Source organism: Anomalospiza imberbis, chromosome 12 (assembly GCF_031753505.1).
Source record: "Anomalospiza imberbis isolate Cuckoo-Finch-1a 21T00152 chromosome 12, ASM3175350v1, whole genome shotgun sequence".
NCBI lineage: Eukaryota > Metazoa > Chordata > Aves > Passeriformes > Viduidae > Anomalospiza > Anomalospiza imberbis.
The window spans coordinates 17,355,396-17,371,895 of NC_089692.1; the positions used below are offsets into that span (position 1 = coordinate 17,355,396).

General features: G+C 40.0%; 1 protein-coding gene across 4 annotated transcripts in view; it reads left to right on the top strand.

Annotated features, from left to right (window-relative positions):
- The window catches only part of CDH13 (cadherin 13), a 449,552-nt gene that overhangs the window by 309,079 nt on the left and 123,973 nt on the right, over positions 1 to 16,500 (top strand). For all 4 annotated transcript variants that reach the window (XM_068203139.1, XM_068203136.1, XM_068203137.1 and 1 more), the window contains one exon: positions 2,953 to 3,131. In XM_068203139.1, the coding sequence (XP_068059240.1) occupies positions 2,953 to 3,131 (179 nt within the window). The remainder of the gene's footprint in view (positions 1 to 2,952; positions 3,132 to 16,500) is intronic.

The following is a 16,500-nucleotide window of genomic DNA, read 5'->3' on the forward strand; positions in this document are numbered from 1 at the left end:
TCCTCCTGGAGCTGGCATCTCTATGCAAAATGAATGTAAAATTCTGCTCATCTGAGTTGCTGGAATTCTTATCTGTATGCACCAAAGGAATGATTGCAGGGAACAAGATAATGTCTAGTGAGTTGAAAGGTTAAAGAATTGCAGCTGGCAAATCAGAGTCAGATTCAGCCATTGTGTTAAGCCAGTTCTGTGCCAGAGTAACAAGAGATTAGGGGATTTACATCAGATCTTAAAATTTGCATGTGCCTTCCACTGTTTTATCATCAGAAATATTTCAGTAGGACAACTGTACAACTAGGATTTCTATTTGAATATATATTGTAATGTTTCTAAATCTCTGCTGAGCATCAGCTCATCTAATAGATTTATAATAACAGCCTTGTATTCATTCAAAAGGTTTTCTACTGTACTTGAGTATGGCATCATATTAAAGTGCATTCTTCAGGACACCATTGTGTACTGAAATCCATTTAATTTCACATGAACTTGGGCACTCTTAAAAATCCCTTGGAGATTTGCCTTAGTCCTTATTTATTTCATGGAAACCTTGTGATTGGGAGACCCTTGTGAAACATGTTATCAAACATTGATATATTAAAAAATCTTCTGAAAAATGTGATAAATTTATAAAAACAGCACATTATCCTGTACTTGTGAAAAGAGGGTGAATCTTAATTCTTAAAAAAAAAGCAGTTATTTTCTGTCTTTTCTTCTCAATCAGTCTCACACAAAGTAGGTGAAAATATCAGGGCTAGGATCTTGTAACACTGGAAAACATGGCATGGTATCCAGTGGTAAGCTTCTTTTTGAGCTGTCTGACCTTTAATCACTGCTGAATAAAACCAACATGCTGTCAGGGCTCTGCTATTTTTCTCAAGGGGGTAACTCTGCCCGAAGTAGCAATGAAATAAAACATTTGAGAGCTTATATTCAAGGTCACTACAAGAAGAGGCAACACTCTGTACTCTGGGAACTACAACAAAAGGGGAAAAAAGAAAAGAAGAAATGTATCTAAACAAGCCAGTTGAGTTTGTTTAACAGTGAACAGGCAGTTGTTATATCAGTCTCAGTCTATAACTGAGACTAGGTTTGTTTTTATTTTTAGCATAATATTTCATTTTTATTTGATTTTTTTAAAATCTAAGGCCTTCAGAAAGAAGACAAACTCACTGTACATGAATGATACATGTTTCTGTTATTGAGGAACTTGCAGTCTAATGTCTTGGGCCCTGTCTGTATCAAGTTTTACCCTCTTGTAGTCATTTTGCCACAGAAGTCTCTGTGAATACTGAAAACTGATCCAATGTTCTTACAGATCTATAATGAAATGAAAATGCTGTGTTTAAAATGTGTTGATCATGATAGTTTAAAATAATACTTGCCCAGTCTGTGGGGAAAAGAGAAGGTGAGCTCCTGCAGAGGAATTAACTTGTAACAAAGAATTATGGCTCACTCTGACACTGCAATTCACACAGGAGATAACGGTGTCAGTGCAAAGTTACTTCAATGGAAATGGTGTAGATCATGGAATCTGATAAATGGCTTCAGTTGGGATTTTTAGGCCAAAGACTGGATCCCTTCCTAGATTTCTTACTTTATAGTTTGCTAATATCTCACACTAATCTGTTACTTAACATTGATTCACTATTGAAGTGAATTTATTGATTTGATCATGGCTTTTTTGTTATTTGGTAGAATCTCAGCTCAATATTACTGGAAATACTTAATCTTGCTGTGACCATATATTATTTTATTATTTAGTTAGATTGCTTTTCAAACTAATGCTTACATTTACAATTACAGATGAATTGAGGAAGAAATAATTTTGGGCTAGGGGTGAGCATCTCACAGTTCAGCCCAGGTGTCTCATTATGCCCTTTCTTTGTGTCTCAGTGTACTGTACAAAGGTGATAAAATGCTGACAGAATTTTGCTGTCTCTGGGCTGCCTGCCTTGAGGAGAGGAAAATTCTTGATCCAGGGATGCAGGATGTGCTCCCCTCCTAAGCACAGGACTGCTCTTAGATCCTCTCTCTAAACTGTGATAAAGAAACAGACTGAGGTTTTTCCTCTGCACAGCATTTAGGAACTTGTGCAGGGAATTGCATTTCTCTTATTGCAATCTCCAGCAGAACTGTGTGCTCAGGGAATTTCCTGTCAGGGAAACCTTCAGCACAGAAGGACAATGGGGCAATAAAGATGGGGAGCTTATTGGTGTTTATAAAATAAGCTCATAAATTTGTACAAATTGAAATTAGAACAATGTAGGCTTTAATAATTACAACATTTCTTATTGACAGACATGACACCCATTACATTTTGAACTGCAACACTTCACCAGGCAAATAGAGATCTGTTATTTTCAGTATTGTTGTTTTCATTGTAGCCACCTGTAGATTTTCTGCCTGCAGAATTTAAAGTGGAAGAGATACACCTGTAGTTCATTTAGTGAAATGCAATTACTGTGGATGGCTTCAAAGCACAGAGGTACAGGGAATTTGTGTTAGAGCACACGAGTGTTCTATTGGCTGAGTAACAAGTACTCATTCTCTACAACTCCCTGAAAGGTGCCTGTGCTCAGGTGGGGTTGGTCTCCTTCTCCAGGCAGCACTGACAGAACCTCAAGCTGCATCAAGGGAAATACAGGTTGGATATCAGGAAAAAGTTTTCACAGAAAGGGTGATAAAGTTCTGGAATTGCTGCACAGGGAGGTGGTGGAGTCACCATCCCTGGGTGTGTTTAACAAAGCCTGGATGTGGCACTGGGTGCCAGGGTTTAGGTGAGGTGTTGGGGCTGGGTTGGACTCGATACTCTTGAAGGTCTCTTCCAGCCTAGTAAAAAAAAGCCAAACATAAAGATAATAGGAACACAAGTGCAACCTAAATATCAGGTGGAACTGCTCAGTTTGAGAGGATTTTTTGCTCAGTGCCTGCTGTGTGTGCCCCTTTCCCCAGGAACCACGGTGATGCGCATGGCAGCGTTCGACGCCGACGATGCCAGCACGGACAACGCCCTGCTGCGCTACAACATCCTCAGGCAGACCCCCACCAAACCCTCCCCAAACATGTTCTACATCGACCCAGAGAAGGGAGACATTGTCACAGTGGTGTCCCCAGCGCTGCTGGACCGGGAGGTGAGTGAGCGCTTTCCTCTCTCCAGTCCCACATTTTAACGGTTGTGCCTCTAATCTTCTGGCGTGTGAGAAGAGGCTCTGGGTGTTGTTGTGTGGGGATTCAGATGCTCACTTTTGAGAATGCTCATTTCTTTTAAAATTTTTTTTTTTTTATTTCTTCTTACTTAGACCTAAGAAGTCCTAAGCTCTGATCAATGTTTATGAATCTAGCAGTTCATAATTTCTGTGCAAGACATTTAGTGTTGTGTGGTGAGAAAGAAGATTTCAGGATTAAGTGGACTTCAATTTAGAGCTGGTAATTGACACCCAGAGCTAATTGTGCGTATAGCTCACTCTGAGGTTATTAGTTTAGTGCTCTATATCTTTCCTAGAATATTTTTATGAGTGGACTTAATGACCTAATTAGCTTGGTACCCCATAGCCAAAAAAAGGAAATACAAAGAGGGGTAGGGAAGGAACAGGTAATTCTCAGGTGGCTTTAAGGTGAATTGCCATAGTATCAAAATCTATGCTTATAGCAGATCATTAACATTATGAGAGCATAAATTGATGGCAAAGAAAGCTTAGGTATGATCATTTCATGTTCAGAAGATAATAAAGTAGAGCCAATCTGTTAATCCAAAGGTTTAGATACTGGAATATATAAAATCTTGGCACCAGAAAGAGTTATTCTATAATTCACAATTTCCTTTGATGAAGTAGCCCTGAGTGCTCTTAGATTCTTGGAGACATCCAAATTCTGTTCTTGCAGGATGTTTCAGGCGTGTGCTGAGTCACTGACGTTGTCTTCTGAGTTGATTTAGACTCGGGATTGTCCAATTGTTCTCAATATTCAGCACATTATTTTTCATTTTACCAGGTGAAAATTCTGCCCATACACTTCCCTTTCTAGGTGGGTGGGTTTTTCTGCAGGCTTTTCCAACAGCAAATATTTCATGGGTAAATCAGGCACAGATACCAGGCACACAGTGCAGTAAAACTTAGGGTGAATCTCGTGTCTGGCTCTGAATGTCTGTGTTTTTAAGTTTAAAGAGATTTTAACTTTATCACTGTTTGGGTGGCTGGCCACAGAATGGTGCCCTAGTTTAGTTTGTAAAATCACTACCTTTTCTCCCCTCAAGTTTCGCTTCTAAATTCATTGTTTCAGTTCAAAACCTTTTTACTGTTTTCTAAAGACAGTTTTAGGTATTTTTATTCCTCATAGATAACCATTCCCCAGATTAAACCAATTTACTCAAAATTAGAAAATCAATGGAAGGGAGTGAGCATGGCTGCTTTTCCCAGTGCCTTCCAAAGGTCACTGGTGATTCATGAAATAATGATGCTGTCTCCATGCAAGAAACCTGGTCTCAGTCAGATGGGTGTTATGGCTGCATAGTGTATCCTGAGAGCAGGATCTGAATTCCTCATTATTTTTAATAATCACCAATTTCATACCTTTGCTTTGAAGGTGACATGACAGGCTGGGATCTGTTGAAATTCCAGAGCAATTTTTATTGTTCCAAATCTGAGTGGTTTGCAGACCAAAACACGTGGCTGTGTACAATTTTAACAATAAAATTAAGTATAACCTGCAGTTAAAATCCAGTCTCGCTTTGTCTGGTCAGAGGAAGGGCTTTGGGAAAAAGGATTTTTTTTTTTTTTTTTTCACAGTAATCTTTGTGGGTTCAGCCTCTTCCACTTCCTGCCCAAATGTTTTGAGTAGAAACTGGTGGTCAGGCCTCCTTTTTCAGATCTGTGGCATTGCCATTCATGGTCAAAGAAGATTAATAACTTCTATTTTTAACTATAATTGCAGCTTTTAGAGACAAGCAGCCTCGTGTTTTTATTCTGAAAAAAAAAATCTGTGTACCAATTTAATATTGATGTTATATAAATAACACTCATGTATTTCTGTGTGGCTCATGAAATTGAATTATTATAAAAAATTGTCTGTGTGAGGTGGGGACAGAGGGGAGTAAAATGTGGAGGAGGAAATGTCTGAGTAGTTTAGGAGGAAGAAATGTCTGACTGGATTCCTGCTTGGGGAATAAGGAGTCTACACATCACCAAGTTTGGATGAGTGGCTTTCTGGAAAGGTGTGGGGCTGGAGGGAGCACCATGTGCCATTCCTCCGCAGGATAACTGCTGGTATTAATGCCTTTTTACTGGGAGCCTGTTTAAATCCTAAATACTTTGGCCCCTTGTCACAATCTCACGTGAAATGTGTTGTAGAAACATGGGAGGAAGAAGAGTTCTTTCCCCTGAAAGCCTCGCTAGAAGGTGTGAAACAAGCTGGAGGTTGAGGACAAAATCCTCATGAAGGAGAATTAGTGAGTCAGGAATGGTTTTATCTCAGCAATTCTTATCTTGCTTTTCTTGGCATCTCAGAGGACAACATGCTATAGTACACACACAGAGGAAGAAGCAAACCCTTCTATCAGCTTTTCCACTGCCTGGAAAAGAGAATGGATGTTGAGAGCAGCTCAGCTGATCCCGTTTGACTGGAATTTGAGTCAGCAGCGTTTCCAGGTGTAGCTCATGGATGCACACACAGCCTTTGTATAGGAGTTGAAGGGAAAGTGAGATTGTGCTGGGGAATTCCACTGCCCAGACACTGCAAAAACTGGTCCTGGTGAATCTGATTATTCATGATTTCCAGTTCCAACCTGCAGCTTCTCCTAGGTTTTACTGAAAACTTTCACTGCCTGTGATTGTAGGTGTGCTCTTTAAAATTGTAGCAGCCGTAGACACCAATTAAGAAGCTGAATTAAAGTAAAAAATTCTCTAGAATGGACATGGAGAAAACTGGTTTTCAACATTAATGTGATTATGCACCAGAGGTTGACATGAACTCTTTCAAAGCATGTTAGAACACTGACTAAAATGACTCCTATTTTCCATCTCTGTGTAACTTTTACCACTGCTTGGTCCTTGATGCTTTTGGGAAACTCTTCACTGCATTTAAGACAAGTTAGCTGAATATAAATTGTTTGAGGGGTGGTTTTGCTCTTTGTTTTATTTTGGGGGTTTTTTTTCATTTTAAGTATCATTTATTTCATGTCTGTGCATCAGAGGGAACAGGAGACTGAAGGTTTTGCCCAGTGGGGGAGACTGAGATGTGGACATAGAAAACATCTTGCAGGTTTTGCCCACCCTGGATACTCCAAATTGTTTCTCCATGCTTCAGCAATTTCAGAAATGGAGCTATTGGCATAGCCTAGAAATTCTTGTTCCAGAGCAAAGGATCAAAATAAAGGCATTTACACTAAAATTAAAAAAAGTTGGGACATCTAAAGAGCTCAGTCTTTAAATCCAGTAATGCTGATGGGAGATCCATTAGTAAGCATCTATGTTAACAATATTAAGAGGCCAAAATGAAAGAATACTTTTATTTCTAAAGTATTATCAGGGGAAAAAAAGTTATTTCTAAGGAGATAATTTAAAATAAAATAAAATCCTTCTGTCCTTCTGCACAAAAAGGGTGTGCAGGACCCCCCCAGACTCCATCCAGCAGGATGCTGAGGGAATGCTTCCTGCCTCCAAGGAAACAGCACAGTGAAAGATTTGTATTTATACACCAGCAGATTTTTTAGTTATAAAGTTTTTAGATTCAAAATTGTTTCCAAAAGTGCATGATCCTGGGGGTTTAAAGCAAAACTCAGGTAATGTCTCAAAGAACATCCATTTTCATTTTCAGAAGGCAGGTAAGGACACATTTTTGAAGATTAATGTGGCTTTTTTTTTTTTTCTTGTGGGAGTTAGGCATCCTTGAATGTGTCAGTAATAAAGATTGAAGAGTGCTAGGGGGTAAATTGTACCTCCAGGTATCCGTTGGAGAATACATTTTGATTCATAAATTCAGAGGAGAAGGATGCCCTCCATCAAAATATATGGTCTAAATGACACGAAATAGAGCACAACAGGGAAAGGGAGTAAAAAAGCAAGAAAAACAGGGGGAGGGGAAGAAGTTGAAAGGGAACCTTGAGGAAATGTCTTAAATTTCAGGGATGAAGACTCCAGTTCAAAGTGACACTTCCCTGCAGTGAGAGGAAAATAATGCTCCTCATGTGCATAAGTGAAGAAAACACTTTTGGTCTTGTAGAAACAACTCTGAAATTTCCTTTTTGGGTCAGGAACTGGGTTTTCTGCTTGCCCACAATGCTGTTTTCCCAGTGTTACAGACCCCTGTGCTCCATAGGAAAGCAACTGTGATTTGTATAAACTTCATGACTAAAGTACTAAAAGAAAGCTGTCACCACAGTTGCTTAACTGAAATATTTACTTCTCACAGTTTGAGAAGTAACCTGCTTTTGCTTTTGATAGGAACTGCTGTGCTTAATTTGAGTTTGTGTTAACAAATGGTTTGAGCTGTCTGCTGCACGCTGATCTGTGTGCTGGCACACATGGTTTTAAACACCTCAAGGAAACCAGTTCAAGTGTTCTGTGATTGTGAGAGACCCTGGGCTAGACTGGGGTCAGTGAAATGTGTGTTCTCCTGAGGGGCTGGCACTGGTGGTCTTCCACAAGCTCAGAAGGCACCTGCTGTGTTCTGTGACCATTTGAACCAATCTTGGTGCATCAATCTGCCATGGTTTGAAGCATAAATACTTTTCCCTCTCTTTATGACTTGGAAGAATGGAGCTGAAAGCCTTTAGCCATGAACTGTGAGAAAGCTGGAGTTGCATAAGCCATCAGTGCTCGTGTTTGTGTGAACTGCCCACAATAACAAAGATGGTTTGGGGTCTGGAGCATCTCCCTGGTGAGGGGAGGCTGCAGGACCTGGGCCTGGTTACTCTGGAGAAGGGAGGGCTGAGAGGGGATCCCATCAATCCTTACAAGCATTTCCAAGGTGGGTGCCCAGAGAACGGTCCCAGACTCTTTTTGGTGGTGTTCAGCTGCAAGACAAGGAGCAATTGCCATATAATTAAACAGAACAAGTTCCACCTCAATTATTCCATGAGGAAAAATTTTCCCTGGAGGGGGCAGAGCACTGCAACAGCTGCCCAGGGAAGGTGTGGAGTCTCCTCTGGAGACATCCCAACCCCACCTGGACACTTTTCTTGTTGAATGGAACAACATTCCTGCCTTGGCAGGGGCTTGGACTGGACAATGTCCAGAGGTCCCAACCCTATTTTATGACTCCACAACAGTTGGCTGAGCCGCCCCCTTAACCAAAGGCTCTTAAACCACACCTGCAGCAAAAAGCAGAGTAAAACACCCAGCCAGTGCCTCTTCTGGCTGGGAGGGATGCATGGCTTTCCAAGTTTTCAAGTCAGCAGCACACTGCTGGTGTGGAGCTGGGGCAGAAATGTTCTTTACAGCATGGAGCAGCTCTGCTGGCATGAGTAAATCACAGTGCTCAGGTCCAAAGGGCTTAACTTCTCTGAAGGGGAAAATAGAAAAATCTCATCCACTTCTGCATGTGGACACCACCCTTTTTATTAATATTTTCCCTTTTGGAGATAGGTGTCTTAAGCAGTCAATATACTTATTACCTACTCGATCTAAATGCAAATGCTGGACCAACAGTGCACTCTCATTTTTAATGAAAAGATATTAATCTTTTCAGCAAATGCATTCCACATTTGATCTTCATATTAACCTCTAACATATTCATATTTACAGCAATTGTGGGAAAACATATACCTTGGAGCATATCAGCTCTGAGTTGGAATAATTGTGTCATTTTGTCTTGTCTTCTCTGACAGAATTCCCACTTGTACACCTTTAACTTGTTTTGCAGTATGTAAATTCCAGAGCTGAACCTCATGGTTTAAGGGGTTTTAGTAATAGATACAGCAATACCTCATATTTCTTTCTGCTTAAAATACAAGATAAACAAGCTATTCACCATTTCCCCTTGGTTAATGCATTTCTTACATTTTGGTTTCTGATGCTTGTAAACATAAGCAGCAGAGGGTCTTGAGCCAGAGGAAAACTCATGGGCCTTTGGACTCTTTTCTGAGAGTATTCCATATCCCATTATATCTGAAATATTAGAAATGGGGAAAAAAAACCTGCCAATTATAATGTTATTTATGGAAAAATGGACAGAGAGATTATAAGTGCTTCTTAGTGAGATGTAAAATCATATTTAAAGTCAATTTTATGATGAATTTTTCAGTATTTGGGCTTAAATGCCTGCAAGTGAGGAAAAAAAAAATCTTAGTTTACCAGTAATTTTTAGTTTGATTCCTATTATGTTTTTGATGAGAAAGCTCATTAACCTGTTCTTGAATCTTGAAAGAAGCTGTGCAAAGGAGAAATGAAAGTCAAAATTATATGTCAAAATATGAGTGGCATGGTTCAGGTTACAAACAGGAAAAGCTCCTAATGAGAGAACATGAGATGATATGTATGTTCATAAAAAAAACCAAATCTGATCTGTTTGAAGCTGTAGTGGCAGAATTCCTACAAATCTTTCATGTCGTTTTTAGATCATTTCTAATTTCATTTAACACATATCTTGATAGTCTGATTAAAACAAAAAAAAAAAAAAAAAACAAAAAAAAATTATCTGACAATAATAGAACTGTGGGATCCCAGGACATCTCTCTGGCTGCCCTGGCTGTCTCAAGACCCTGGTAGGGGGCTCAGATACCTTGGCACGCAGTCAAAAACACCTGTGGCTTTGATTTTAGCCCGTGGAAAAAACTGCCAACTTTGTATGAGGAATTACAAGCCACAAGGGTTTGAGTAGTGTGGTAGCTGAATTAACACAGGGTGAAAAAGTGGAATTTTGGGGTTTTAAAATAAGGGGCTCAAGGGGACAAGATGGAGGGATTTGGGCGTGTCCTGACCTTCTTCTCCTTCTTCTTGTCCTCCATGTCTTGGTGTGATGGTGACACTTTTCTGTTGGTTTAAGGTAGAGACACACTGTCCAACATAGATGATAGACATTGGCACGTTATTGTAAGCATAGCACATGTAGTTTTTGGTATAAAATATAAACACTGCCTGAGAGGGCAGACAGAATGCCATGGCCGACCTGCTGGACAGAGCTCAGCAGGTCAGACAAAGAATGCTATAGATAAGAGAAAATAAACATCCTTGAGAAGTTGATCCTAAGCATTTGGACTTCTTTTTTGGCTGCGTGGGCTGGGAAGCAAGGACTTTTACACTCTTAAGGTCACCTCGACACCCAAACCCCGAGATAGAACCAGAGTTTCTTTTCTGTAAAAATCCATGAGGGATGAGCATATCACATCAGGGAGCCATTCCAGCTCCATGTTGCTGTCTCCTCCTGGGCAGGGAATGCAGTACCCACACCCCGAGGCAGATAAATCCCTGCATGGCTTTTCTTCCCAACACGGAGCACAAGGTGTGAGAATCCACTTCTGCAACAAAGATGTGCAAACACATTTGCTGTCTTTGTGAATGAACAGCTCCCTGCAGAAGCTGCTGCTTGTACTCTGTGTTTTGCATTTACCTTTTCCCCCGGAACAGCCAAACCCTCTGGAGATGACCCCAAATCCCTGCCTTGGCCCCTCTGTGTCTGCTCAGTCCTGAACTCTGGTTTGCTGGAAACAACTTTGCAGGTAGAATGCTCCGGTCATCACAGCCCCCAGGGCATCCTGCTGCAGCTCTGCTGGCCAGCACCCACCTCTAGGTGTTCCTTTATGGTTTCACCCAATAAAGTCTGGGAAAATTCCTTGTCAAACTCTTTAACCTGGAGCTTGCAGGTGGGATAAATTACCTCTTAAAGGCAGAGCTTCTGCAAGGGCACTTCCTTCCTCTCCAAGGAGTCCCAAGATATCTCACAAATGAATATTTGTCTTGCTTTTTCTGTATTTCCTTCTGAGAAGGAGGGAAGAAGTAGCATTCCTTGTTCTTCATTATGATCTTAGATTTATTTCTTAGGTGAACTGCTGGCTTTTCATTCCCCAAGTGTGTTATGCACTCAGGGGATTCTGAGCTGTTGATGGCTCCAGTCATTTTTTTAACTCTCATCGTTTGCTTCCTGGGAAAATCACCACATTTCCCACAAGATGATGTGAATATGATTTTTCAAACCTGCAGCTCTCTGTAGCTGCACTAAGCAATATTTATATTCTCCCTCTGATGTTTTGGGTTAGGAGTTTGGGTATCACTACCTCCTGTGGCAGATAGTTTGCTGATCCTCTAGAAATGTCACTCATCCAAACATCCCGAGCTTCCCTGACACTGATGTATCGCAGAGAGATTTAAAAAATATCATCCTCAAGGCACTTACAAAGAGTGACACAAAACATGATATCTGCTGCCCACATATTTTGAATAGGGGCTGATAGTGGAAATATCTTTTTTTTTTTTTTGGTGATAGTTTTTTTATTAAAAAAAAAAGGAGAGGAATATTAGTTTTATGGATGTTGAGAGGTGAAAAATCCCACTGTGACAAATTGCTAAGAGGGGGAAAGAAGTGGTGGACTTAGAATAAAAAAAGCCTCCATTTGCAGGTTTTGCAGAGGAGCTGGTTAATTGCTAAATGGTTAATTGCTAAATGGTTAATTGCTAAATGCTGACACATACTCTGCTAAGATCATGATGATCTTCAGTGTTCATCTATACTGAAAATAGTAAAAATTAGAAATTCCAGGCTGAGGACACACCACATATTTTGTTGATGTTTGGGGCAGTGGTTTCAGCTCAGGGAGAGAGCTGGGTGAGTACATAAACAAAAAAACAAAAATTAATGTTATCCCTGTAGACTAAGAGGTGCCAAAAGGTGAGGAAAAATCTGGAAGAATCTCACTGGCAGTGTTTTTTCAGCCCTTGCCTGGGGCCAAGGAATATGACTCCAAAAGGTAGAAGTGCATCACTATTGATTAATCCAAATTTTTCCTGAAAGTTTCCCATTTCCAAACACTTTTTGCTGGCTGGACAAGATGAGCTTCCTACTGTCGAAGCAGTGTGGAGGTAGCACAATTAATGTTTGAAAAAGAAAAAAACAAAACAAAAACTTTGGATATTTTGTCTTTAAAGTCTGACTTTTTACCACAAGTATCAGTACTTTCAGAATGCTCAGTGCTGAAGAGAAGTTAAAAGGAAAACATCTGGAAGTGGTCAGCTTACAACCAGCATGAATCAAGTAGAGTTAGCACTGAAAATAAATGGAATTATTTCAAAGTCACTATAGGAACAATTGCTTAATTTGGTGGAGTTGCAGCTTGGAGTTCTTGGGACTCAACAGGAGTTATCCCAGAGGTGCTGGATCTGATTTTTTATTTTCTTTTAACACGAAAAGAGTATCTTCAAATATGTAGGTGGTTATTTTTAGTTCTGCTAGGATAATTCCAATTTCCCAGTGTGTTATTTTGGGATAATTCCTCTAGCACCAATGGGATTTTATTTTTGTTTCCCCAAATGTCATCAGACAACAGACTCATCTTTGTCATTTTATTTTCACTTTCTTTTATCTTTCCTGTTTTCTTATGACTTTCTATTTTTAGAGTGCATGTAGCAAAAAATCATTTAAAATATGCTGGTTTGTAGGAGATTGTATCTTAATGCCATCAATTGGGAAATTTCTTTCTCTGCAAATTCTACCCAAATTTAGCTCTCTTTTGTGCTGGAGTATCTAATTACAATAACATTAATTAAATGTGTGTGTGTGTTCAACTTTTAGTTTCAGTCTATACTGTAGAGTTTTACAAAACTCTATTCAAGGTTAAAATAAACCCCTATTATTCTGCATGGATAATATTAATTTTTAGTTTTCTGTTTCTATTTCAGTGTATCAATTAAAAAGTAATTAGAGAAGGCAGAATGTGAATAAATATAATGAGTCATGTTAATAAAATTCTCCTCTGCTTCTCTTCTGGACTAGAGGATCCACTGGTGTTCCACTTGTAAAACATTCACAGAACTTTTTGCCTGATTGTTTTTAATTTTTGTATATTAAACAAATCTCAAAAATTGAAGTCATAATTAAAATACAGCTGGAACACCCTAGCGAGACAGTGGTTGCCTCTGAATCTGTTTTCACTTGTAAATGTTGCCCATTTCACCCATATTGTGTCCACTGAAACCCTTCAGAAGCTCCAAACCTAAGGCATAAATGAAGACATTCAATGATGTGGTGCATTAGTGTAGACAAAAAGTTCCCTATAGCCCAGCTTGGTTCTTTCTGTCCATTCTGTGTTTGATGCAGCTGGGAGCTTCCCAGGTGATGGATTTCCCCTTGCTGGAGGATCCCTGCATCCCCTGTCAGTGATCCCAGTGCTGCTCCTTGTGCCCCAACTCAGTTTTTTGATGACTTTTTACCACTTGTGATGCCTTGTGAAGGCTGAGCTAGAACAGAGGCTGGACAGAGTTAAAGAATAAAGTAGGGATTTGTTAGGAGGCCTCCATGGATCCACCTTGGGCAGCACCAGAGCCCAGCCAGGGCTGCACCCAAGATGAACCCAAATGGTCCCAAAATGCACGAGCGCTCCCGGGGGCTCTCACTGGGATCAGCTCTGCTCCATTGGCACATTGCAGTTCATTGTCCCATTCCAGCTCCAGCCCATGCAGTCCCATCCTGCTTGTTTTTCTCTCTCCAGCCCACGTTGTTTGTGCTCTTGGGCCTGAGATTGGGATCATTTGTCCTTGGTCCCCAGCTGGAGCAGGAATTGTTTTGTCTCCCTGCTCTGTGCAGAGAGCTCACCATCCCCTAATGTGAAGCCCAGACCCACACACTAAAGCAGCACAGAGTGTGAAAAATATAAAAGCTAAAACCTGAGGCATCATTTGCTTGTGGCATCTTTAGCTTGATCTCTCTTGTGCTATGGCTTTTATTTTCTTTTCTTCTTTCCTTTTTTTTTCCCCCCCTCAAAGCAAACTTTTTTTTTCCTTGAGGGGAAATCCATAAAGCATCATTCTCCCTGCAGAACAAGAGCTGACTCCTTGGAGACCAGAGATAAATCACTTTTAAGGGAAGATATTGCTCACTCAGAAAAGTAATTTGTAAACATTTTAAGTTTGTGCCATATTATCCCACCATCCCCAAACAGATACCTGCATCTGAAATACTGAAATATGAATTCTTCCTTGCAGGCTGATGGTACAGGAAGCAGCATTTATGAATGGTGACTTTTCTTCTTCGGCAAACAGCATCTGATACCTTCAGAATATTTTGCCTGACACTGTTCATTTAATGTTTTTAAGAATCCTGAACCATAACCTGCCCTAGATGAGATGATTTCAGCATAAGAATCGAATATTTTTGCCATTTAATTTTTCTTGATAGTATTTATATTGGGATGTTGCCCTGCATAAACATTAGAAGTAGATTTAGACCAGGCAACACTCACACTGCAGGTGAGATCTGTGAGGGCTAGTGCCATGGCAGGGAGACTTCCAGTCTTTGAAATGAGAAATAATTCCATTCCAATTCCAAAAATCATGGAAATGGGATAGGAAATAATGGGAAAATAATTAATGGCAACTGGCAATAATTAATAAATAGGAAATATTCCAGCTTTAAGGAACTGCAACAGAAAAAAGGCCCAGAATCTGGCCTTTGCTTCCACAGCAAAGAGAAATAGTAAATTTTACTCCAAATGTATTTCAACTTAATAAACATCTGCCTTGTATATTTAAAACTGCCATTTCAGGATTGTAATTATGTCATCTGAAAATAAGTCCTCCTCAAAAGCGAATTGAAGTGACAGGCTGAAGAAAATTAAACATGACGTTGCTCGTTCTCCTTTCGTCCTAGAGCTAAAATTTAAATTAATTTTCTTCTTCTTGTCAGAAAGTATTTTAATTGGAAATCACTTTTGATTGCAGTTTTCAGAGAGGAATGGGATCCTTCCCATTGTGTTTTTCAGTGTCTTCATAATATTTTACTAAATTAATCTTTGCAGATATTTTAAATAGTTGATAGCTGTAATGGTAATTCTAAAGAAGGTTAAAAAACCTGAGATAAATGTAAAGATTCTCACTTTTTTTTTTGTTTCTTGGCACCTTTTCATACAGATATGGTGTGTTTGTTGCCATAGTTACCTGCTTGTTGAGAGAAATGAATATTTGATAGTAGCAGTAACTAGACTGTAAAAATTAGTTATGCTGCTTCAGTTCATTTTAGGTTTATCACACTTTTTTCTTTTTTTTGCAGCTGAATTTTCATTATAAATCTTGAAGGAAAGTTGTAGACTCATATTCCTCTGGGAGCTACAAGTCTGTGTAGCCCTGTAAGTTCATCCACACTTATTCCACATTCCACAGCCTTCTGATGAACTAAAAGATCCTAATTAAATTTTCTTCCAATATACATAATTTTTCAGTTTTCAGACCTCTTCTAATGGGAGCTTCTTCTATTAACATCCTAATCTAAATATCACAGAGGACAACAGTAGCCTTTCCATGGCCTCCACAGGTGGTGGCTTCTTGTGCTGAAACAGTGAGAGATCAAATACTGGGGTTTGGCCTAATCTCTCACTCCTGAATAATTTCTGGTTTGCCAAAATCCCTTTTGACACCTGATTCAACCCACACCAGACAGTGGAGCTCCACACAGCTCAGGAATGGCTATCCAGGCAGCAGTTCATAGGAAGTTGGATATTAGAGAGGAAAAGGATCTCCAGAAAAATAAAAATAAAAAAAAGAATATGTGGTTTAATTAGAAAAATTCCAGGAGTGAAGCAGCTGGTACTGTGACATTTACCTCAGCACTGGCACCTTGCTGCCTGCACTAAAATCTTTGGCAGAAGGGGTGACTTGAGGAAAAAATGATGCTCTGGGTCGTGTTGTCATGCAGGGCTGTCTCAGGCAGAAGTGACAGAAATCGTGTTGGCTGCATTATCTTCCCCTACTCCAATTTCTCTTGTCTTAGAAATGTCTGAATTGTCTCTGTGTACTGTAATGTAGCCTTGATAAAATGCATAACTCATGGAAGAGACAAACTGAGGGGAGATCACAATTTTCCCAGGGGATTTCTGCCTTTCCAGTGAACCATAAGAGAGATGGAAAGCGCTGAAATGAGGGAGAATTTTGAGGAGAATTTGTCAAAAATGCACTTCTAATATCTGGAAGCCCAGAGATTTCCACTAATGGGATTAACTGCTTGAGAAAACGAGGGAAGGGCAGGAAAATCTGTGCTGGTGGTACTAATGGTGTGATTCAGGCTTTCCTGAGGTAACCAGAAAGTTGCTATTGATTTTCACCTCGGAAGTTGCAGCAGGTCCAAGGCAGCTGCCTGGGGGAACTGGAGATAGCAGGGCTTTTTGCTGGACTCTTGATTTCTCACCATGGCCTAATTGTAACATTAAGGCATCATGTTCTTGCCTTAAAAGAGAACTAATCACCAAGTTCTGCAGACTGCCAGGCTGGAGGGTAGCACCCTGGGACAGCAATAGGTAAAAGCACTGCTTTTAGCAGTGTGAGGAGTGAGGAGATGGTTCTGAGGGCTTCCAAGGAGAAAACAGTG